Source organism: Artibeus jamaicensis, unplaced genomic scaffold (genome assembly GCF_021234435.1).
Source record: "Artibeus jamaicensis isolate MK-2021 breed Jamaican fruit bat unplaced genomic scaffold, CSHL_Jam_final contig_233, whole genome shotgun sequence".
Lineage (NCBI taxonomy): Eukaryota > Metazoa > Chordata > Mammalia > Chiroptera > Phyllostomidae > Artibeus > Artibeus jamaicensis.
In genome coordinates this window covers 40,911,456-40,934,677 of record NW_026521486.1, presented here as the reverse complement: position 1 = coordinate 40,934,677, position 23,222 = coordinate 40,911,456, and the positions used below count along the sequence as shown (strand labels likewise).

Below are 23,222 nucleotides of genomic sequence, written 5' to 3'. Positions count from 1 at the left end.
ACAGTTTTGGGGCAGAGGTAGTGGGTAGCATTTTCTCTTTATAGCCCTATCCCGGTCACATTTGCCAATTTACCTTGGAAATATATTACATTGAAGTAGATAATTGTGTTCTTGCTGGTTCAAATCAAATCAGGGTAAAGGGACTGGCTGAGAGGACTCTCCAGATCCCTTTCAGTCTCAATTCCAGGGTGTTTCAGGATCTTGTCATTCTGTGGTTTTGCATATTACTGACAGTACATACATTATTCTCCTGTCATTAGTTGGATCCCTTGAACAAACAAAAGAATGTTTTCAATTATCAGACTTGGGTTTCCTTGGAGATACCATCTTTTCCCATGACATATTCAGGAGCCAGATGTCTCTCAGCCAGTTTGGGGCAAGTTTGACTGACTACTCTTTGCAAGGGTTTGAGAATGTTATTACAGCATGATGAATGAGGGACTGGAGGGTTGAGAACCATGCTGCCCCTGCATTTTAAGTTTAAATGATGGCTTTACAAAGCAAGGATAGCTAGTGCCTGGTGGCCAGAATGCAAGTAATCTAATTACTGTTGGTACTTTTGAGTAGAAAGAGTGTGATTTCAAATTTGTAATTATTTAATCTGGGAATTAAAAATATCCTAAATATTAATGTATGTGAACACATTAATTTTTTTTAAAGCCTACCTTATAGCAATATTGAAAGACAGTTTGGGGGTCTTTTTTTTAGCATGCAAAACAACTCATTTAAAATGCCAATTTATTCCTGCTATAGTCAGCTGCACAGAGGCAGAAAGTAGAATGGTGGTTGCCAGGGCCCGGGAGGAGAGGGGAATGAGGAGATAGTGCTTCACTGGCACAGACCTTCAGCGGGAGAAGATAAAGAAGTTCTGCAGACAGGTGATGACAGTGGTTGCTGTAACACTGTCAATGAACTTGGCGCGCTGCAGAACTGTACACTTAGGAATGGTTAGGGTGGTAAATTTTATGGTATGTATTTTTGCCACAATAAAAAATGTTTCCTGTTTAACATATTTTTATTCACTAGGGCAAAATTATTAGAGAGTGAAGCAGTGAATGAGAACCTTCGAAAAAGCTTGACAAGAGCCACAGCGAGATCACCTTACTTCAGTGGACCATCGTCCTTCTCGCCTACTACCCTGGCCTCAGACAGGGACACCATTGAAATTATAGATCTAGCTAAGAAAGATTTAGAAAAGCTCAAGAGGAAAGAAAAGAAGAAGAAGAAAAGGTAGTGTTTTTAAAATCACTGGTTTATGAATCCCTATTTTGTTTTTAGTTTTCAGGATACTTTAATTGGGGATTATAGTGAGTATACATAGTCTCATAAGTATATTAACAATTGAAATGCCATTTAAATTAGCCGACAGTTACACCGATGCTTTTAATAGTTTATCTTTACTTGTATGTAAAAAAAGGTTACTTATAATATTATGGTAACGAATTTTATTTAGACAATGGCAAGGTAAAATTACTATTAGAGACTGTTTTTTATTATTTCTTCAAATAGCTGCTCTTGCATTCCATTTGTCCTTCTTTTCTGCAAAGCTTGCTGTATCATTACAATTCAGTGTTTTCATTTTTTCCACATTTTCTAATGCAATTAAATAGTCTCATGGATATATTCTAATTCCTGTCTAGATTAGTTTAACTAAAGGCTAAACTAATCCATCAGACTGTCATTTAATATCATTTGCTGCCTCAAGTATTTTCTGCAGGGCTTCTAATTTGATTATGTGAAAGTTCTTTATCATCTGAATCTTCCAACAAGGAGTTACTCAGCTTTTCACCACTGTTCTAGGCTGTCTTTTCCTTGCATCCTGATAATACCTCCTTCTGAAATCAACTGGGTGCAAAGGAGAGGAGGAAAATAAAAATATGACCGCTCGTAATATGTGAGTGGTTAAATACTCATAAATACTTTACACTTTTACATACTGGTTCTATAGTGCAGTCAACTATATTTTGAACTTGCCAGTCAAATTAATTTTAAGCATTTTTGGCTAGATATTCAAAACTAAGCAAAGCTATCTTATTGTGAAATGATTTGTTACAAGGGGTGCCCTTTGTAGAATTACTATTGACATTTATTCTACATCACTTTGCTCGGTTTATTTAGAAATTTATTTTAGGCAACCACACATTTCTTCCATCAAATAAAAAGAGTTGGTCAACGTTATTGGAGATAAAGTTCTTCACATTAATTCTGCTCTGTGTCCTTGAGTTAAAAAAGGAAAGATCAAAATAGTTAAAACAAGGAGTTGCACATCCGTGGTTAGGAGACATCGCAGTTGAAACTGTGTCCTTGAGATGCTAATGTCTTAGCAGGGGTTTTCTGTGGACGGCTGGTTATGGCGGCATTGACACATCTGTAATGAGTCCCTGGTCGGTAGGGCAGTTGAAACAGAAATAATGATTATCGAACTATTGAAACCAATGTGATTCAACATACTGCTTGGATAAAAATGAGACTTGTGCACATGACTTCCCATTTACATATAGAATCTAATTCCCTGGTTGGTCACAACATCAAAGGTTATGACTTGTGTTTAAAGGGTTGGGTGACTGGTGTTCACGAATAAGTATAATCAAGGTTTTATTACTCAAGGTCATGAGCTGATTCTCTCTTCCCTTTTGAGTTAAATTTAGAGATATTACCTCAGTCACTGTTGGATATAAATAATTAAAAAAAGAAATGAAAACACAGGCAGTTTTTGGCATTCTTGTAGTGTCCATAGGTACCCCAAACTAATACCTCTGATGCAGGTCATTTTTGTGATAGGGCAGGGTTGTAAGCATTTTGACTGATAAATAGCATTAAAGGAAAAATATTTTGTTCGGATTTGTCTTTATTGCTTTGCAATCATTCAAGATAAAAATATTGAATAAAATAGTTATTACAAAGTGACAAATTATGGCTATTTTAGTGATTCTTTTAGATGTAATAATTATTAATATAAAAATAATAGCAGATTTTATATTAAGAATTCATCAAGTAACTGGATTTAAACATAAAAATCCAAATGAGAAAAAGTTAACTTTCTAACAAAAAGTTATATGAGATTAAAGAAAATTTTCTGATAAAAACTGAACAAGCCAGATTAAGTAAATTGAGAGATATTACTTTAATCTTCTGTGAAAAAAGGGGAAGATAACTTCAAAATGAGAAAAACAAATGAACACATACTGTAATAGCTCCTATGCAGTGTTTTTCAACATGCTTTATAAAGCATTATCACACACATGCTATAGTGTGTCTTTATAAAATAAACATATAATGTAGTGTCAACCTAGGACAAATGTCCTTGTGTATCATAGACTGTATAACTGTATACGTCTTTAGAACCAGTTTATGAATTTACTTTGCCACAAATATCAATTTGTAAAATTTAATAGAATTTGTTATTACAGTATTTAAACTTTGCTGTGGATTAAAAAAATGAAAGCCAATACTATTTTACTAAGCTTGATAAAGATTTTGTCATCAGTAACTTTTAGCTGTAGATCCAAATAACATTTAGTTCAATGTCTCTGTTTTAAAAATTTAAGTAAACTCTCACTGTAGCCAAAGAGTAGAAACAGTTAATAAACAGAGATTCCCAGCAGTGTTAAGAAGGACGTCAGGTTTGTGGATATCAGCAACTAGTCCTCCACAGGAACTCTCTGGAGGCTACTGCTCCTCTTTGGATTTTTGTACAATTATGTTACAGGCCTCATTTTCATTTATTTCATTTATCAGAGAGACCTTACAAAATCTGCCTCAGCCTTACATATGCAGTAAGTTCAATTAAAATTGTTTGGAAGTTGAACTAGTTTTTTTCTCTAGAAAGTGTTTATAGAGACATAGTGTCCAAGTTTCCCAACTCACTCACATAAAATGATTTTTACCCATTTAACAGAGTGGTGACAACAATTCGAGAAAGGGAATAGGAAAAGACAGAAAAGGGGAAAGAAACTTTCATTCTCGTGGGTGTAGCCAACCTGTGGGGAAAATGTGAGCTTCTGCCTTAGTTCTTCTTTCTTACTCCTGTCTACTGATGGGAGTAAGTCTGCCCACTCCAGAGTACTCCCACTTCCAGAATCATCTGCTCTTTTCTCTTATCTTTTTACATTCAAGCTTGGGAGCAAAGCCATCTGACAAAAGGAATTCATGCCAGTGGAAATGACTTAGAACCAGTAAGCTTCTTTACTAGGGTCGTTTGTAATTTTGAAAGAGGAAACATTAATCCAAAGACTAAAATTTGGGGCAGCAACCCCACCGGGGGGAAAAAAAACAAGTCATGGAGGAAAGAATTGTTTTTTGACCATCTTTTGGCCGAGAATTTCTAAACTTGTCTGGGGCTTGACCTGTGGGTTCCACTTTCCTAGGCCATCCTGGTTCTCATAACTGCTTTCTTTCCTCCCCCACGGAATCCACAGATTCTTTAGAATCTACTCCATATCTTTTAATCTACTTCGTTTTGTGGTGTTACTTTTTGGTTCTGGTAGCTATGGTAGGGAGAGCAGCAACTGGGTCATTTTTATGTGAGTGCTTCTGCGTTCAAGGTGGATATCAAGGGTCTGTTTTACATCCAAGTTTCACCCTCTTTGGCATCAAAGTCTTTATGAAAGCTACAACCAGTAGCTAATATGTGGTGTTTTAAGGTTTGCTCTTGTACCTTTTCTGTCAATCTGTGAAATAGGTCTACACAGGAAGGAAATATGGGAGAATAATTGGATAGATTATATTGCTTGTTTTTCAATAACATAAATGTTTTAGAATGGTTAGCAGGATTTGCACCTGCCTCTCTTCCTGCCCTCCACCCCCAATGCAGAAGTATTACAATGTAACTGAATGAAATAAGAACTGAACTACTTTAAATTATGGACAAGTGTCAGATTATCAGTTTATGTCTCTACTGTCTTTTTGAACTATTGATTGCAAAGCGTTTCTTAAAAAGGCAACTGGGAAGGCATCTAAAGTTCATCTACTTATTAGCACATATCATTCATAGATTTTAATATAACTCTCTTGTGTAAGGCAAAAAGTCTTCACATTGAAAATAGGAAATTTTGTTTCTTTGCCAATGAAACATATCTTTTGAGCCATTGTACCTCATTATCATCAGTATAAGCCTGGATTAAAAATAAAGTATTTTTGCATTTTTTATGTATTTGGATAAAGAAAATCTGTGATTCACACATTTATCCCCATATTTTTGGATATCTAGCTTTAAATGACTCACACTGTAAATAAAAACTTCACTTATTCATCAGACTGCATTATATTTGTATTTAGTGGTGTCAGGTTGAAACTCTAGCAACACAAATTTCTTAGGCAACGGCTTTACTTTAGTTTTTTAGCCATTATACCGCACCTTTGATCCCTGGTGAATATCACTCTGTTGGCTATTTTTCTCAGAAAGATTGCTAGTCTCCTCTTGTAACAGCAGTATATAAGTATGTAAGAAAAACAATCACAGGCCAACAAATAAAAGTCGTATGTGAGCACATGCTGTTACAAAATTAAAATGAGAACTGGCTTGATAAAATAATTCATATCTAAGACTCAGTCTCTCAGTTGTAAAATGTTGATGATTCTGGAAAACATGTTTGAAATTCTGAGCAGAAGTGGGCTGTATCAAAGTTGCTCTTTGCTTCTTCAGAGTCTAGCACATCTGTCTTCTTGTCTCCATGACAAATGTTGGCATTCAGTACATTCCATTGAGTGAAGATGCCCAGTTCTGCACAGTGTTGTGTAAATGTGTTTCAAATCATTTAAGTACATACTTGTAGTTTTTAATACTTTTCTAATTAAACTATAATCTTACTAATGGAAAGTACTACTTTCCCATTTTATTGCCACCTTTGCCTTAGATGTCCTTTTGATTGTTTTTAATATTAGTACAGAGATGAGGTTTTAAATTTCAGTTGATGAAATTACATTTTTTCACTGATATCATATTCATTTGACTGTAATACCATTTCATGTGTAATTTTGAAACAGGATTTTTTTCATGTAGTGATGTTCACATGTAATATATTCAAGTAGAAATAGAATGTAGCATTAATGGTAATTTCATATTCTGGTATAAAGGCATTACTGTTTGAAGTTCTTTAATGATGCCATGAAAAGGTCTTTTGTAAAGGTCTAAAAGGCAGAGGATATTATTGAAAGTAGGTCTTTGTGGGAAACTGAGAAAATTGATCCATTTCAAATTTTAAAAAGAAATGGCATTTTGTACTCCTACTACTTATACAAATTGAGACTTCACATTTTATTGCTAAGTAACTTCAACTGATAGTTTATATATAGTCTTCTTAGATATAAAGCTGCTTGTTTTTCTACTTACTTTTTATTCATACAAAATGTATTGCCTTTTTACTGTGTATTGTCCTTTGATGATATCTTTTAAAATTTATTTTAAAGTCTTCAAGCTCATGTTTCATTTTTACCTTCTTATCACTCTCGCTTTTTACTGTCTGGTTTGTCCTTCATTGGCTTGGCCTTCCAATACTGTGCCTCCTGATTTTGAAGGCTACAGAAACTTGAGGAAAACAATCGAGAAGAAAGAAGGTTGGAATATTTCCCAGGTTTTTAATTAAAATGTCATTTAAATACTTAGTTGCCATTAAAAGGGGAATGTGTTATAGAATTATAGATTGTTTCAGACTAGAGTAGCTTGGTGCTCCTAAAAGTAATGATGATTTTTGTGAAATTAAAAATGCCAAATACATTTTTGAAAATATTTTTTGAGTAGAAAACCCTGACTTCTAATATGAATTAGAATTCAGGCAATGTCATGTGAGTTCAGAATAAACTGTCATAATTATGAAGGTGACATACCTTTTTTAGGCTAAAAATGACCCCAAGCCTCATTTGACTTTCAAAATGCATCTTTCAGAAACTTGTGAGCAGCCGTGCAATTATCAGTTGGGTGGGAATTGACTTTTTGGTGCAGCCCCTGCTGGTGGGCTCTCTCCTCTTCCTATTTGGTGTAGTCTTTGTTGAAAGATAACATTAACATGGCAACAAAGCAAAAGGAAACTGTGGCCTTACTACAGATAAGATTTGCAATGCATCTTTAAGATTGAATTGGGAAAACCAGTGTTTTAAAATGCATTAGAAGTGAGCGTCAGAAACAAGGTATCTGTTTTCCATTTGAAATTTGAGCAGAATTCAGAAGTGCATTTGTAAAAAACACTTCTGTTTTCACTCATTCAGAATTGTGGTATTTAAACCAGCGTCAAGTGGTATTTTACTTCCTAGAAGAATTTCTCTGCACAGATTTTTCTAAACAAATCTCCATATCATATAATAAAAATTATTAAGAAAATATACTAGTTTTAATAGTATTTTCGTATTTTGAAGCACCACTTTAGAAATTTCTCTCTTAAAATAAACTTTTTGAGGATATTTACTATGCAACAACTAGGTAAACTAATATCTTTAAATATGAAAGCTTAAAGATTATAATTTCTTGATATTATTTAATAATTACATTTCACAATTATATTCTATACATTATATAATATTCTGAGGTTTCTAGTTTTGTAATTCTACAACTTATTCAAAGTATTTTATGATCGTAGTACAATTCTAATTGTCCATGAGTTACACTCAGTCACCTGATTTGTATATATCTAGAACATTAGGTTTATCATTGGATTTAAAGGCATAAAAATGTGAGCTTTTTTCTGTTTTTTAAAATAAGTTATGTAGTTAAAGTAGTATGTGGAAAATTTTTCCCACCTTAAAATATTTAAGTCCTTTAAATGTACTTAGTGGATAGTTTGCTTCCAACTTTTATATCATCCCTGAAGGGTAGCAAAAGCAGAGCAGTTTGATATTCTAGGACGGGGCTTCTCAAACATGAATATGCGTACAGACCACCCCGGGAGTTTGATAAAGTGAAGATTCTGAGTCGGTAGGACTGAGGTGGAGCCTGAGGTTCCGCATATCTAACCAGCCCCTGGATGATGCTGCAGCTTCCCTATCTGTGGGACTGAACTTCAGGTGCCAGCTTCTAGAATACTGGCCTGGGGTCATGGTAACCTGGTTGTAGTCCCCTTGAATAGATTGATTTACCCAGGCCACAGTTTCTTTTTTGGTTGTTAGCAGAAATGTTGACACTGGTTTTCAAATGTTAAAGGGGTTAAACCACATGAGCACTAGTGCTCCTCCCAGCTCCGAGATTCTGAATCTGTAAAGTGCAGATTTAGGTATCTTTAATTGCTTCTTAGCTAGCTATTTTCTATATCAGTTTGCCTCAGTTTATTGAGGAAAACTTGCATATTTGAAGTATAATAATTATAAAGTATCAATGTCTATTTTAAAAGCTTAAGTTTTAAGTGATTTGTGAAGGTCAATTAATAATGTAAAGTTACAACTACTGAGTTTTCTGCATCAGAATTGGCACAGACAGCTTATAATGTGAGCTAACTTTATGTCAAGTAAAAAGTAACGTGTATTTAACTGGATAATGGGGGGAGGAAGAGGGTGTGTTGGGTCAGGGATTTGGAATAAAGTGGTTTTGTGAGTATAAACCCAAGGAAAAAAGAGTTTGGGTTAGAATTTGAAGTAATGGAGGAACCAATAAAAACAAAAATTATATGCTGCAACAGTGGGAGGTGAGGAAGAGAGACAGCATAGGAGAGGGAATGGGGAATGCTGATGGGAGATACCTTTTCCAACACAGTCTCCTCTCTTAGCCCTTAACCTTGGTCCTGTATCTCAAGTATGGCACTGTTGGAGTATATGGTACTGACCTTTGAGTGGAATGATTGGATGAAGGGGGAGTTTCTTTCTAGATTTTTGACTTGAATTGCAGGGTGGAGGGAAATCAGCAGCCCTACTATAGTACAAGTGATGTAAGACAGGCATGTAGCAAATTCAGTATTTTTCTCTAGCAAAATGATTTACCAACACTCATTGAACCATGTTATAATTTACTTGATTCCTCTGTGGTTAAGATTGTTTTTATTGATATTCCTACTGCTAGTTTCTCCTCACTGTAGATATATGTTATCTTCCATCTTTCTTTATGCATCTTTCAATCACCGTTGAACTCTAGCATAGGTGCCAAACAGAGCTGTTTATGCACAGCCATAGGGATTCGTATATTGGACATTTCCTGCACATTTATTGTGCATATCATCTGGGTGCTGGGAATGTCATAGTTAGTCAAACACATGATCCCTGACCTCATGAGGCTTACAGTCTAGTGGGGAAGGGAGAAATTAAAGAGGTAAATCATAAATAAACATAAATTAAGAACCCTGAAAAATACATATGAAGGAAAAGTACTTATAATTTATCTTATAAATTATAAGTACTTCATACTGTGAGTATGAAGATATCAATGAGAACTGGGACCTATGAACATTAGAAGTCAATAATGATAATAACAGAGCCTAAATAACTTTAAAATTTTAGTTGACTCTAAAAATAAATTCATTTAGTAGGGCAATTATTTAATGTAGCAGAATATCTGAAAGAAATGGTAGCTGTTATAAAGTTATTATGGTAGAGTATTTAAACTCATTCTAGGAGGGATTTTGTTGGGGAAATATTGCCTTATTCAAGTATGCTTTTTATTCTTAATAATTTGAAAATGTTACTATAGCACAAGAGTAAATTTTCCACATGCAGATTCATTTAAAGTTAACTTTTTTCCATATTACTTGCCTGATTAAATGTATGAGTCTAGTGTATAGAAGTATAACTTCTGTGCCTAATTGATTATGATTGCTAAACCCCTATAAAGGTCAAGTGATTAAGTGTGCAAAAACTTTGCTCACTATAGAGTCTTCTTTTTCTCAGGGCCACCAGGGCTGACCTAGTTTAGTTTTAACCATCAACTGTCATTAATGTGTGTGGGTAGTTAACAGCTGTTAGTACTCAGTAACTGAAGAAGAGGCTTCTATTTGTATGGAGAATCTTGTGGCAGACTCTGAAATGTCCTGTTCACGCAAAGGTCAGGCTGAACTTCAGACAGTTTTGATGTGCAAAGACCCATTTCGGTGAGGTTATCAGAAACAGACCTGTGCTGTAGGTATGGCCTAGGAAGAAAGCATCGTAAGAAAGCATCTTGTGCTCTTATTGGAGGAGACCCGGACACCTGGCTGGGTGCAGCCAGTGTGGACAAATGGGCTGTGGCAGACTTATTCTGGATCTTTAAATTTATTCTTAAATGTGTTAGGACATCAATAAAAATGCAGTTTCTATATCTTTGTATTTAGATGAGAAAATTTTTATATACCTAGATGGAAAAAATATTTATTTTGATGCCTTTGAGCTTAAATTGCTTACATTCTAGTTAATTGGCTGTTTCTGTGACTAGTTCTTAGCTGTCTTGTCAGGTCTTATACTCCTGGATGTAATCTCTTCCTCAGTGTTTCCGGAAGTAAGTCGTTCTTTCATTAGAGTATAAATCACTACACTGTTGGTTGAATAGCAATTTCTGTTTTCCTCTGAAGCATCAGACATGATCATTTTGGTCAGTTAAATAGTCAGCTCTTCTAGTTTGTTTTTCAAAATGATGATTTTTTAAAATCTGAAAGAAAAAAGTGAACTGTTTTTCTCAACTTTAATACCATACTCTCCTCCACCCCCTTTTTTAAAGTGTGGCTGGTAAAGAGGATAATGCAGACACTGATCAAGAGAAGAAAGAAGAAAAGGGTATTTCAGAAAGAGAAAACAATGAATTAGAAGTGGTAAGTATGGGAAAATGAACTTGTAGATTTTAGTCGCCAGATTAGGTTGTCCTTGGTTGCTGATAGCTATACTAACTTAGATGTAGAAAAGGGAAGTGGTTATCGTGCATCCATTTTAAACTTTTTCTTGAGAACCTCTATTTTTTAGATAGTTATAAGTATTGGCAACCTACCTTATATGCATTGTGAAAGCATTGTGTGTGGGGGCAGAGAATACTATGAGAGATGGAGTATTCTGACTTTAGACAAAATTGTTAAGTAAATAACCTTAAAGTCATGGAATGATTTTTGAATGGATGAAAAGTGAAATTTTTGAACTTCTATACTTGATACTCCAGTAGCCTCTCTTAATGAGGTAACCAGTTTGCTTTGCCAGAACTGTGCTATTAATGGCCATAAACCTAATTTTAGGAAGAAAATCAAGAAGTAAGTGATCATGACGATGAAGAAGAGGAAGAAGAGGAGGAAGAAGATGACATTGAAGGGGGTGAAAGCTCTGATGAATCAGATTCTGAATCAGATGAAAAAGGTATTTACACTTTGGTACAAGGACAAAAATTCATTTGGGAACTTATTTAAAACATGACAGAAAAGTCTTCCCATTCTCCACTTCATCCTTGATGAAAACAGCTTTTATAACTGCTGACCTACAATGATGCCCTTCAAGGCTCACGTTTCTTCCCTAATTGGATTCAGTCATTGTGCGATTTCCATTTCTATTTAGTACAAATAATATCTGTTGTCCCTGATCCATGTGAACACTGTTTATCTTGTTCACCTATTTTAGTTTTGTTTTATCTAGAATATTTTAAAAATAAGTGGTCAGTAAATACCTGGATGGAGATTATAATTTTCATGCACTTGCTTGAGAGATAGAATTATAATATTTTGGCCCATCCTAGTATTTTTATTTTCTTCTTTTATAAATAGCCAATTATCAAGCAGACTTAGCAAACATTACTTGTGAAATTGCAATCAAGCAAAAGCTGATTGATGAACTGGAAAACAGCCAGAAAAGACTGCAGACACTGAAAAAGCAGTACGAAGAGAAGCTAATGATGCTGCAACATAAAATTCGGGACACTCAGCTGGAGAGGGACCAAGTGCTTCAGAATTTAGGTAAGAGTTATGCTGAATTCCAATGAAAGTTTAGACTACATCACGAAAATGGAATTTTTATAGTTTCTTCTTTTAGAAGAAAAACTATACTAGAAGTCAGATAAAATGTGAATGTGTCTAGATAGTGAATGTTTTTTTATTTTGTTTATTTCATTCCGGTACCTGTCTAGGCTATTTAATTCTTTTTTTCTGAAGATGTGGTTAATTATGTGAATGTGTCTGATTTATGCTGGAACCATTTTCTAAATTAAGAAGACTTCAATAATTAAGCAAATTCAGAGTAGATACTAGAGAATGTGATTTAGACACACTCTAGTTTGTTTGGGAGGTAGTTCTTCTTGAAGGTCGTGAGTTCCAAGTCTGTGAAATAAAAATCTGTGTCTCAAAAAAACAAATCCAAATATTCTTTGACATTTAGGCTCAGTGGAATCTTACTCAGAAGAAAAGGCCAAAAAAGTTAAGTCTGAATATGAAAAGAAACTCCAAGCCATGAATAAAGAACTGCAGAGACTTCAGGCAGCTCAAAAAGAGCATGCCAGGTTGCTTAAAAATCAGTCTCAATATGAAAAGCAATTGAAGAAATTGCAGCAGGATGTGATGGAAATGAAAAAGACAAAGGTATTGATTATATTGTCCATTTAAGTCTGACGTTGAAGATGCTTGAGTCATTTGGGACAAAAAAAAATCGTTGTGGTTTTTGTCATATTCAGTAAAAAGGTAACCCTGTCTTACGAGTGATGTACTTTCTTTGGGCAATTAGAAGTCGTTTCCTGTAGTCATCCATTAGCAGAGCCTTAAAGCCTTTCTTCAGAGTAGCTGAAAAGCATGTGGTCAGCAGGGCTTCTTGGACTTTGATAGACAATTCTCCTCTTAAGACTCTTACTTAAGCCTAACAAACATAAAGATATTTCAAACATGCAAAAAAGCATAGGTAATTATGTAATGAACACTGTATCCACAATCTAGTTTAAGATATTAAACATTACAGATAGACTCAAAGCCTTCTTTATATCACTTCCTGATTATCTTCTACTTGGAATTATTATTTATCATTCCCATGCATAGAAAAGCACATATATTCTTCTCTTGACTGAAAAGAGTACATGAATCTTGATCTGTTAACTGTTTTTGTTCCGGGATCAGTTATTAACATTTGGCATAAAAATCAATGGTGTTTCCTTAAAATAGCAAGTGCAGAAATGGTTAATAAAGTCAGTCATTATGTTGTATATTTGCTAATACCAATAGCTAAAATTATTAGGTGCTTACTGTATGCCTGGCATTGTTATAAGCAGTGCACACATATTAACTCATTGAATTCTTCTAATATTTCAATGCCATAGAACTATTATCTCAATTTTGTATGTGAGAAAACCAAAACCTAAAGAGGTTGAGTAACTCATTCAAGGTCACACAACTACTAGTAATAAGTATCAAAAATTCATATAGAACAACTGCACACTGAATATATAATGCATGGAGCACTAAGCAAATTGATAGAAACATATTATAAATGTATTAATTCCACAAAAATAAGAATTGACCATTTGAAATGCAGCAGAACTCCACATTTCCATGTTAAATTCCAGAAGTCTCAGAACTAATTTCTATACATGTGGTTTATTCAGTGAATTTTGTGTGAAGTAATTCCAACAGGATATTTACCTTATTTTGTAGGTTCGCCTAATGAAACAAATGAAAGAGGAACAAGAAAAGGCCAGATTGACAGAATCTAGAAGAAACAGAGAGATTGCTCAGTTGAAAAAAGATCAACGTAAAAGAGATGTGAGTGGGCTTTCTCAGTTATATATGAATGTTGTCCATTGAACAGAACTGCTTAATAAATGGAGGAAAATTTTCTGGTAACTGTAACTATTAAAAACAGGCTAAGACAATAAGCATTAATTGTATATAGTGTGTATTGTGCATGAAAGTTTATGCAAAACACTAATATTATTATAAGTTGTTTGGAAGACTTATTTCCTAGGTGATGAGAAGGAAGAAAATGGCGTAGAACAGCTGGTTGTCTCTAGGGAGATAAGATAGCGATTTAAGGATGGTCCCAAAGGCAGTTTCCTTATTAGATAGTTTTAGACATGTCCCTGGAGTAAGAACCAGGCTTCACTGGAGGAGGCTTTATTAAGACATATGAAAAATGTTCACATTCTTTGACTCAAGAATTCTACTTCTGTGAACACAGACTAAGAAAATAATTCTAAAATAAGAAAAATTGTTATGTGCTAAAATTCTTACTTTAGAGTCATTTGTAATAGTGAAAAAGGTAAAAACAAACAAGATGCTTGACAGTAGGGGGGATATATATATAAATTATAGTCCATCTCATTTAATAGGTTGCTATTCATCTACTAAAAATTAGGGTTTGGCAACTGCATAGTAAAATGAAAAATGACTGATTTAACATTAAGTATAAAGTAGCATTTAAATTATGCATGCTTGATTAAAATGAGGGAAAATTTTGAAGGATATATCCCAACATGCTAACTAATTGTTGTTCTGTTAGGGTTATAGGGTTATAGGTTATAGTTGATTTGGTTTTTCTTCTTTCAAAATTTTTGACGTCATAGTTAATTCATTTATGACTTTGTTCCTTAAAAGAAAGGTCATAACCCTCTTTTCTCCATTGTTGGCTAGGTTTTAGCTTTGTTCCTTTTTTTCCTCCACATTTTCTAATTGCTCCCTGGAGAAAACAGGAATATACAGTATATTTCAGGAAATAGAAAGATACTTTGGGAGGTAAGGTGAAATTTAAGGAGGTAGAGAAGACAGAGTACTGAGGTAGAAAAGTAGATACTTTAACCAGATGATTCCCATATTTATGCCTTTATTTATTTCTTATTTTTCCAGCATATCAATGTATTTTAATAACCAGTATATTTTGTCACTTTCAATTCCTGGGCCTTTTAGATTTTGTTTATACTATTTTATTATTTAAATGAAGTAGAAGGACATTATGACATATTGCCTATTCTTTTTATCTTATCTGCTATTTTTTAAATTGAGAATTTACTCTTTTAAACCATACAATTCAAATTTTTAGTATATTCACAAAATTGTGCAACAATCACCAACATCTAATTTCAGAACATTTTCATCACTCCAAAAGGAAGCCTCGTATCCATTAGCAGTCCCTCCCCATTCTACCCTCTTCCTGGCCCCTGGCAGCCACTCATGCACATTATCCCTATGGGTTTGTCTAGTCTGGACGTTTCATCTCCAAATGGAGTAACACATTTTGTTTCTGGCTTTCAATCAGCATGATATTTTCAAGCATATATGGGTAGTTCATTCTTTTTTATCATGTATAGATAGAGCACATATTGTTTACCCATTCCTTAATTGACAGACCTTTGGGTTATTTACATTTTTTCCCTATTTATTTTGTTTTTAATGAAAACTCTTGTATGATGGAAACAATTGCCTTGCAATATATGCTTTTTATTTCTTTATCACTAATTCATATGAACTATAGGGAGATCAATATTGAGCAATTAACTCTTTGGAACCTTATCTGCAACATACGATCATATGTGATACAATATTATAAAGATGTGAGGTTGTCTAATCACATACAAAACTGATGTGCAGATTCCTGTCCCCCCTTTTTTGTGCTGTTTTGTGTGCACAGGGTCCTCCTTTCCAAATTGTTGTCGTTGTATTCATGTTGTACACCATACAAAATGTATGACTGAGCTTGAGATTTGACCTTTAATAGGAAGAAATTTAACAAGTTTCAAACTGTATGTTAATTTTAATTTTTGGTAATTCATTTTAAAAAGATTTATGAACTTTGCTTCTCTGTCAGTCATTATTATAGACAATAAGATATGGCAGTGATAAGACAGAACTCTTATTTCTAAGAATTCTCATCTGATGACATAGGACTGCGCCAGATCATAGAATTGAATAAATGACAGAACCAAAATTAGGATTTTTTAATCCAAAACTCTTCCATGAAGTTTAGCCCTATGAAATTGCTTAAAGTAATCCATAATTAATTGTCTTTGTGATAGAGAGGAGCTAGAAGCAAATTGATATCCAATGCTAACATGTTTTATTGGCAATTTACCCAACACTTTCAAAGTTATTTAAAGTGCTAATACAGCTAATTTATGTTCCCCCATATTTAAAATAGACTTTGTAATCACTATATGTATTGTGAGGTATGTCTACTGAAAACATCCTAAGCTGTTATTTCTTCCTATGTATGCCTCAGCCAGCAAAACAAAATGTCTAACAGAAATGACATGAGAATATTTGTAAAGCATTTAGGAAAGTGCTTGTATACAGTAAGCGCTATATAAGTATATGTTAAATAAAAGTATGTGTCACAGAGGGAGATAGCAGGGGAAAGATGGGGAAGGGCCAAGTCAAGGGACATGTATAAAGGACCCATGGACAAAGACAATAGCGGGAGGATTGACTGTGGGAGGTGGAGTAGGGCAGGGGAGAGTAATTGGGGGGAATGGGGGGAAATGGGGACAACTGTAATTGAACAACCATAAAAAATAAGAACTTACTCTCTTTAACCCTAATTCTGTTTTTCTGTGTTGAAGAGTATGGACTTCTTTTGGTTTGCTCAGCATCTCTGACATATTTATTTCATTATTACAGTGAGCCCTGTCATGTCCTTATGTATTTAATGGATGGGTCTTGTTTAAACTGTATATAGCAAGATTAATAAAAACACCGACTTGATCAACTGTCAAAAAGTATGTGTCACAGAGATAGCCTGTCGTTTTTCAGAGACAAGCGGCTATGTCAATATGCATTTGTGTTTATTGGAATAAAATATCTGTATCTGTAATACTGGATGCAAGGCCGTTGTTAGTTTAGATTTTGCTGAAACTCTTATAGTTCCCAGCAGGATGGAAAATATGTTAATGTAGGTATAGGAAGTGTTGTAGCTTCCAGTTTACTATTTTTAACTTACTCATATTATTTTATAGCATCAACTTAGACTTCTGGAAGCCCAAAAAAGAAACCAAGAAGTGGTTCTTCGTCGCAAAACTGAAGAGGCAAGTTTTCCATGTGGAGGAAGTATTGTGGCTTTGAGATAAATTATGCATTTCTATAGACTAAGAGAAGGAGTCGATCTCTGTTGCTATTTCAGGTCACAGCTCTTCGTCGGCAAGTAAGACCCATGTCAGATAAAGTGGCCGGGAAAGTCACTCGGAAGCTGAGCTCATCCGACAGCCCTGTTCCGGACACAGGTTCCAGTGCATCTACTATAGAAACAGACACATCCAGAGCAGGGGCTCAGCAGAAAATGAGAATTCCTGTGGCAAGAGTGCAGGCCTTACCAACAGTGCCCACGACAAATGGAACCAGGTCAACACAAGTCTTCTGTTCCTCCTAACAAAAGCTTTGCAGCCTTATTACTGAATGTTGGATTAAATGAAAAGTAGAGTATTTTCCAGTGCACAATCAAAGAAGTACATGAGTAATTATGTTTGTCTGTCTTTATATGATTGTAGAAAAAAATATCAGAGGAAGGGATTGACTGGCCGCGTGTTTACTTCCAAGACGGCGCGCATGAAGTGGCAGCTGCTGGAGCGCAGGGTCACTGACATCATCATGCAGAAAATGACGATTTCCAACATGGAGGCTGACATGAATCGACTCCTCAAGGTGTGCAAAGTAGAGAGTAGGCATGCTCTCCCTTAGCTGGCTGTTAATTTTTAGTTTTTCAAATTTGTGCCCTGGGTAAATTTAATACTTACCAACGTTTATTTTTCCCCCATGAGCTCTGATCACATTGTGTATGAATAGAACATCCTTTTAAAAAATTGCACTAAGAACAGGTACATGAGATCTGTACTCTTAACACTTTTTTAAGTGTACGGCATAATATTGTTAACTATAAGCATGATGCTGTACAACAGATCTCTCGAACTTACTTGCCTTGAAAATGGAAACTTTATACCCACTGCATAGCAACTCTCCATTTCCTCCTCTCTCAGCCTCTGGCAACCAGACTCACGCTGCTTCTGTGAGCCTGACTCTTACTTAGCACACAAAAGTGGAATCCTTTAGTGTGTGTCGTTCTGTGACTCACTCATTTTACTTAGCATAATGTTCTCAAGGTCCTAGATAAATATGACTTCTTAAAATCCAACTTGTTTTCTCAACAGCAACGGGAAGAACTCACTCGAAGAAGAGAGAAACTTTCAAAAAGAAGGGAAAAGATGGTGAAGGAGAGTGGAGAGGGAGATAAAAATGTGGTTAACATCAATGAGGAGATGGAGTCATTAATTGCTAATATAGATTACATCAATGACAGTATTTCTGATTGTCAAGCCAACATCATGCAGATGGAAGAAGCAAAGGTTTGTAATATAAAATGTTTCGTGCTCTACCAAAAAGTATTTTTATTATTAAAAACATTTTGAATTTGTATATGAAGGGATTTTCTTTTTTTAATTTAATATGATTCTTAGGTTTTGTATGCATACCACTCCCTCCCTGCCCGCTTTCCAGATAGCTCTGCTCACTTTGCAATATTATTTATTATTTGTAAAAGACATCATTTTTAACCCATCTTGAATTTAAATGTGTCTTATCTTTTTCAACTAGACTGTATATTTCTTGGTGTAGGAAATTTTTACATGATTCTGAGGCGTCTTGGTAGCTAACCGAAACCTATCAAATAAGCACATGAAACAATAGGCCTTTGCCTTCTGTTTAAATACAGTTAGCTCTAAGTAATGTCACATCACATGCTGGTTTGATGTAGGAAGAAGGAGAAACGCTGGATGTCACTGCGGTCATTAACGCTTGCACACTCACGGAAGCCCGCTACCTGCTGGGTCACTTCCTGTCAATGGGCATCAATAAGGTAAGATCGACAGTTTTTGAAAAACCTAAGTTTTCATTAATTCATTGTAGCTTTGTTTATCTTTCTCCAGTGATCCTTTTCTTTGTGATAAGGAAGATTCTTTTTAATTAGAAAGTATTCCTTTTACCTTTCTTTAGAGTTGTTAGCAATATTTAGATCAAGTTCATTAACTTGTCATCTGTTGTGTTTGTTTGTATATTAGAACAGAAAAACAATTTAGAGAATAATTAACTGCTCTTTTGTTCTAACAAAGGAAAAATTAAAAGAAAATTCCCTCGGGATGGAAACAAATTTGGTATCATAAGTTGGGTTGTAACTGATTCTTTTGAAAAAAATTTTGTATTGTTGTTCAATTACAGTTGTCCCCATTCCCCGCCCCCATTACTCTCCCCGGGCCTATACAGGCCCCCCCTCCCACTTTCAATCCCCACACCCTGCCCTGTTGTCTTTGTCCGTGGGTCCATTGTACTTGTTCCTTGACTTGACCTTTCCCCTTCTTTCCCCCATTATTCCCCTCCTCCATTCCCGCTGGTTACTGTCAGTTTGTTCTTTATTTTCATGTCTCTGATTCTTTACAGCTTGGAAAAAGAATTCAGAAAGAAAAAACTATAGTTGCATTCCCATCTTCTTTGAATGTAATGCGTTAATATGTTACCTGTAAGAAACTTCTACCTCAATGTTGAAGGGGAATATAATTCCTGACTCATTTTTTCTCATGTTGGGGTTATGCCTAGACCTTTTATGGTGTTTTCTTACTTAATTCACAAATGCTAGGAAATAGGTAGTATTCATATCATTTTACATGTAAGAAAACTAAGAGTCAGGAAGATTAGGTAACTTGCTCAAGGTCACCAAGCTGAGTAAGCAGAGGAGCTGAGAGGAATTGAGGTCTCTCCGATGTCAACATCTGTATGTCACATGCATTTGCTGTTTGATACAGATCTTTGTGTGGTGGATTTGGTTTTGTGTGACTTAAGACAATTTTATTTATGTTTTTGGTGTTGTTACAGGGTCTTCAGGCTGCCCAGAAGGAGGCTCAGATCAAAGTACTTGAAGGTCGGCTTAAACAAACTGAAATAACCAGTGCAACACAAAACCAACTCTTATTCCATATGTTGAAAGAGAAAGCAGAGTTAAATCCTGAGCTAGATGCTTTACTAGGCCACGCTTTACAAGGTAATTGGGGCTAAATTTTAGTTAAATGAATTGCATGATAGCTTTGCTCTTTGAGTACGCTTTACTGTACCTCTTTCCCCAATAGCTTGACTGAATAGATGCTATATTTACTTGTGCTTTTATTAATTATTCCTTCTTTAATGCACGTGTAAATTTGGGGGATTAATTATTGTCATTCCAAGAAGTGATTACCAACTCAAAAAGGCTTAATTAACATTACTAAGCAGTTAGTATTTATGAATAAAGAAGATCAGTCAAGTTTCTGAATTGGTTATTTAAATTATTTATATTACCAACTGTCATTACTTGACTCTGCATATCTACCTACCTTGAAAAATAAGTTTTTGGTATGGCATCTATTCTACATATCTTATAAATGGTACTATCATCTAGTTTTATGTGGGAGTTCTTAACATTGGATCTGTTTTGATTGGAGTATTGCTTTTTGTTTCCTTTTTGCCGTATTTACACAGATCTAGATAGCATACCAGTAGGTAAGTATGTTTAGCTTTCTGTGTATTGTGCAGCTGCATGAATTACTAATTGTTCGTGTACACTAATTGTGGTACATCTTATTTTTAAAATGTTTATTGGCAACCACTGTTTTTTTTGCATGATCTTTTTTGAAATGTATCCATGACCACAAACATACTAAGTCTGTTGTCTTTCTTATACATTCTTGATTTTGAAAAGTTTTAAGATGTTTAAAGAAGTATGCTTTAGTTAACTTTTTCTTTTATTATTTGAACTGCAATGATGGCTCCAGTTTTGTAAGCCCTTCTTTCTCTTTCTTGTAGAAAAAAAGTGGAGTATATGTTTTTTTTTATTTTTAAATATATCTTTTAACTCAGATCTGTCATTTTAACCTCATAAGTGGCTTTCTTTGGTATATACCTTTAGTGTATATTTGGTATATGTTGTCTAGATTCTCAGCTATTCTTAATTTTTGTAAAATAAAGCCACATATAATTTAACGTTGTAAATAGAATAAAGCCATCCAGGGACTATATGAAGAGATGGAAACAGTACATAAAATCATAACATTTTTAAGTTAGAAGAGGCTTCAGTGATCATTGATTTCGAATAGATTTCAAATCATTGATTTCGATCATTGATTTCATATAGATTTTGAATCTTCTTCTCTTACCATGACAGCATTCAATGAACTCCACGCACCGACGAGCAGCAGCTTTGCTCCCCTTAGTGATCGTACACACAGAGGGCCAGGAGCATTGGGGCAACTTTATTATTTTCAATTTTTCTGAATGATTGATTTGGAGAAGTTTTTATTTAATTAAAATTATTTTGCAATCTGGCTTGAAATTTTTTCCTCAATCATACAGTGGTCAACGTTTTCTAAATGTTTTACCTAAAGAAGAGGAATATTCCTGAAAGATTAAATGCAACTACTTCTCTGTGTCACCAGAATAAAAATAGCGTGTGAATCTGAATTTATTTTAAATGATGTTATACAAATAAAATACACAAGCTGTATGATTTTTACAATATTTTTACTTCATGTTAATCTCGAAGTAATATTTTTGAGATCAACTGCATGCTGCAGATACAGAAGGCTACTAATTTTAAGCTGCTCAAGCTGTAACAAGTAGTTTGAAAAAGCGGGGTTTGTTGTATCCCAGCCAGCGCTGCCCGAGTTTTTGGATTGTAACCAGATTTTTGCCATTTTTTCCCTCCTCCCTTTCTTCTGTCTTTTCCTCCTTTGTTCTTCTTTTTCTTAGTGGCCCGACTTACAGTAATAACTAAATTCTTATTTTAGTCTGTGATTTCTTTTTATTTGGAAGAATAATTCAATCCCTTCTTCAATGTCCTTTTGTACAGAAAAGATTAAGCCGCTAATGGGATGAGCCGTGTTACTTTTTCACAACTTTCACACCACTTTGAACTATCTATAGCTTCAAGAAGGGTCAGAAACAGAGTTGGTACCATTTAACTGACCTAACCTATGTCTCATTGCAGAAATTTTCCCTAAGTACTGGGAATGAAAATCTAGCCCAGAGGTGGTTGGAGGAAAAGTATGGAAGGAGGAAAAAAAGTAGAAGTAAATCCACAGAAGCTAGACAGTCAGAGATCTGTGTATCTTAACAAAACACAACATTTATTTAGTACCGGTTTTGTTCCAAGCGTTGGGCAGAGTGCTGGGATTCAAAGATGAGTAATATACAACATTTTGCTCTTAGGGCCTTGATACCTTGCTTAGGGTGACAGACCATGAACAGATTATGATGCATTACAGTGAGGGCAGTGATTGGGGGATATATACATATATACATACATATATATATACATACATGTATATATATACATGTATGTATATATATAATATATATATATATAGGGAGTTATGAGAGCACAGAATGAGATCACCCAACACTGGGGGAGTCAGTGAAAGCTTTCCAGAAGAGGTGATATTTGAGCTGAAACAAAGGAAGAATAGGTAGGCAGAAGACAAGGTAGAAGGGGGGTTCAAAGCAGAGTGACTCTAGGCAGTGATTTAGCCAGACTATTGTATGCATGAGGCATCCAAGCAGACTGGTGTTCTGGAGCGGCAAGGACATGGCACAGAATGAGGGAACTTAATAAGGCTAGAGGGTGAGCCAGAGCCAACACCTCATGCTAATGGCCTTTGAAGAACATCTTTATTTTCCCTCCTTTTTTCCCTACCTATGTTAGCATCCTTAAGATCATCTCTATCTTTGGATATTTGCTAGAGGACTCATGGGGCTCACAATATTGAATATTCACAGCAAAGATTCATGCAACTAGGAAGGATACACAGCTGTGTTATAAGGGAAAAGCACACAGGAGTCTGGAGAAGTCTGTGTCCAGGCTTCCTTAATAATGTTTCTCCCTCACACAAAAGATTGCACAGAATGTACTTTTCTTCCTGGAATGAAAGTGCAGCCACATGTGTGTGAAGTTTATGCCCAGAGAAATCAGCACCCGAGGTTTCCCAGGGGACCAGCCACATAGATGCTCTCTGTCTAGCACACTCCTGACTCCAGACTTCCAGAAGGAAACTGGTAGTTTGGCATAAGCCATATCACCTGCACAAATTCTAGGTGCAGTGAGCTACTCTCATTATCTGTCCAAATAACAGACAGAGTCCAACCTTGAGAACAGGCCTTTCTAAGGATAGCGGTGTCTGTGCTGCTAGGTTAACTCTTTTCCATATGCTACTTCATAATATAACTTTAAAAATGACTCGAGGACTTCAAAAATATTTTGTCAACTTCCAGTGAAGAGAGATTATGCAATCTTGCACTTATATGAATGAACTTTAAGGCGTTTGGGAGTTATACGTCTCTTTCTTCAGCTTGCATTCTGTGGTGACGAGAAAAGGCGCTGGCAATGGACTG

The 23,222-nt window shown here is 35.1% G+C and overlaps 1 protein-coding gene across 12 annotated transcripts in view; it reads left to right on the top strand.

Moving 5' to 3' along the window:
• KIF21A (kinesin family member 21A) overlaps positions 1 to 23,222 on the top strand; it is a 136,542-nt gene that overhangs the window by 82,597 nt on the left and 30,723 nt on the right. For 6 of the 12 annotated variants that reach the window (XM_053661579.1, XM_053661586.1, XM_053661580.1 and 3 more), the window contains exons 11-24: positions 1,027 to 1,230; positions 6,517 to 6,555; positions 10,604 to 10,694; positions 11,106 to 11,223; positions 11,625 to 11,813; positions 12,232 to 12,431; positions 13,491 to 13,598; positions 16,781 to 16,849; positions 16,945 to 17,162; positions 17,309 to 17,462; positions 17,966 to 18,160; positions 18,568 to 18,669; positions 19,680 to 19,845; positions 20,319 to 20,339. In XM_053661579.1, coding sequence (XP_053517554.1) covers positions 1,027 to 1,230; positions 6,517 to 6,555; positions 10,604 to 10,694; positions 11,106 to 11,223; positions 11,625 to 11,813; positions 12,232 to 12,431; positions 13,491 to 13,598; positions 16,781 to 16,849; positions 16,945 to 17,162; positions 17,309 to 17,462; positions 17,966 to 18,160; positions 18,568 to 18,669; positions 19,680 to 19,845; positions 20,319 to 20,339 — 1,874 coding nt within the window. The remainder of the gene's footprint in view (positions 1 to 1,026; positions 1,231 to 6,516; positions 6,556 to 10,603; positions 10,695 to 11,105; positions 11,224 to 11,624; positions 11,814 to 12,231; positions 12,432 to 13,490; positions 13,599 to 16,780; positions 16,850 to 16,944; positions 17,163 to 17,308; positions 17,463 to 17,965; positions 18,161 to 18,567; positions 18,670 to 19,679; positions 19,846 to 20,318; positions 20,340 to 23,222) is intronic. The other 6 variants (XM_053661584.1, XM_053661590.1, XM_053661585.1 and 3 more) reach the window with 3 other exon arrangements.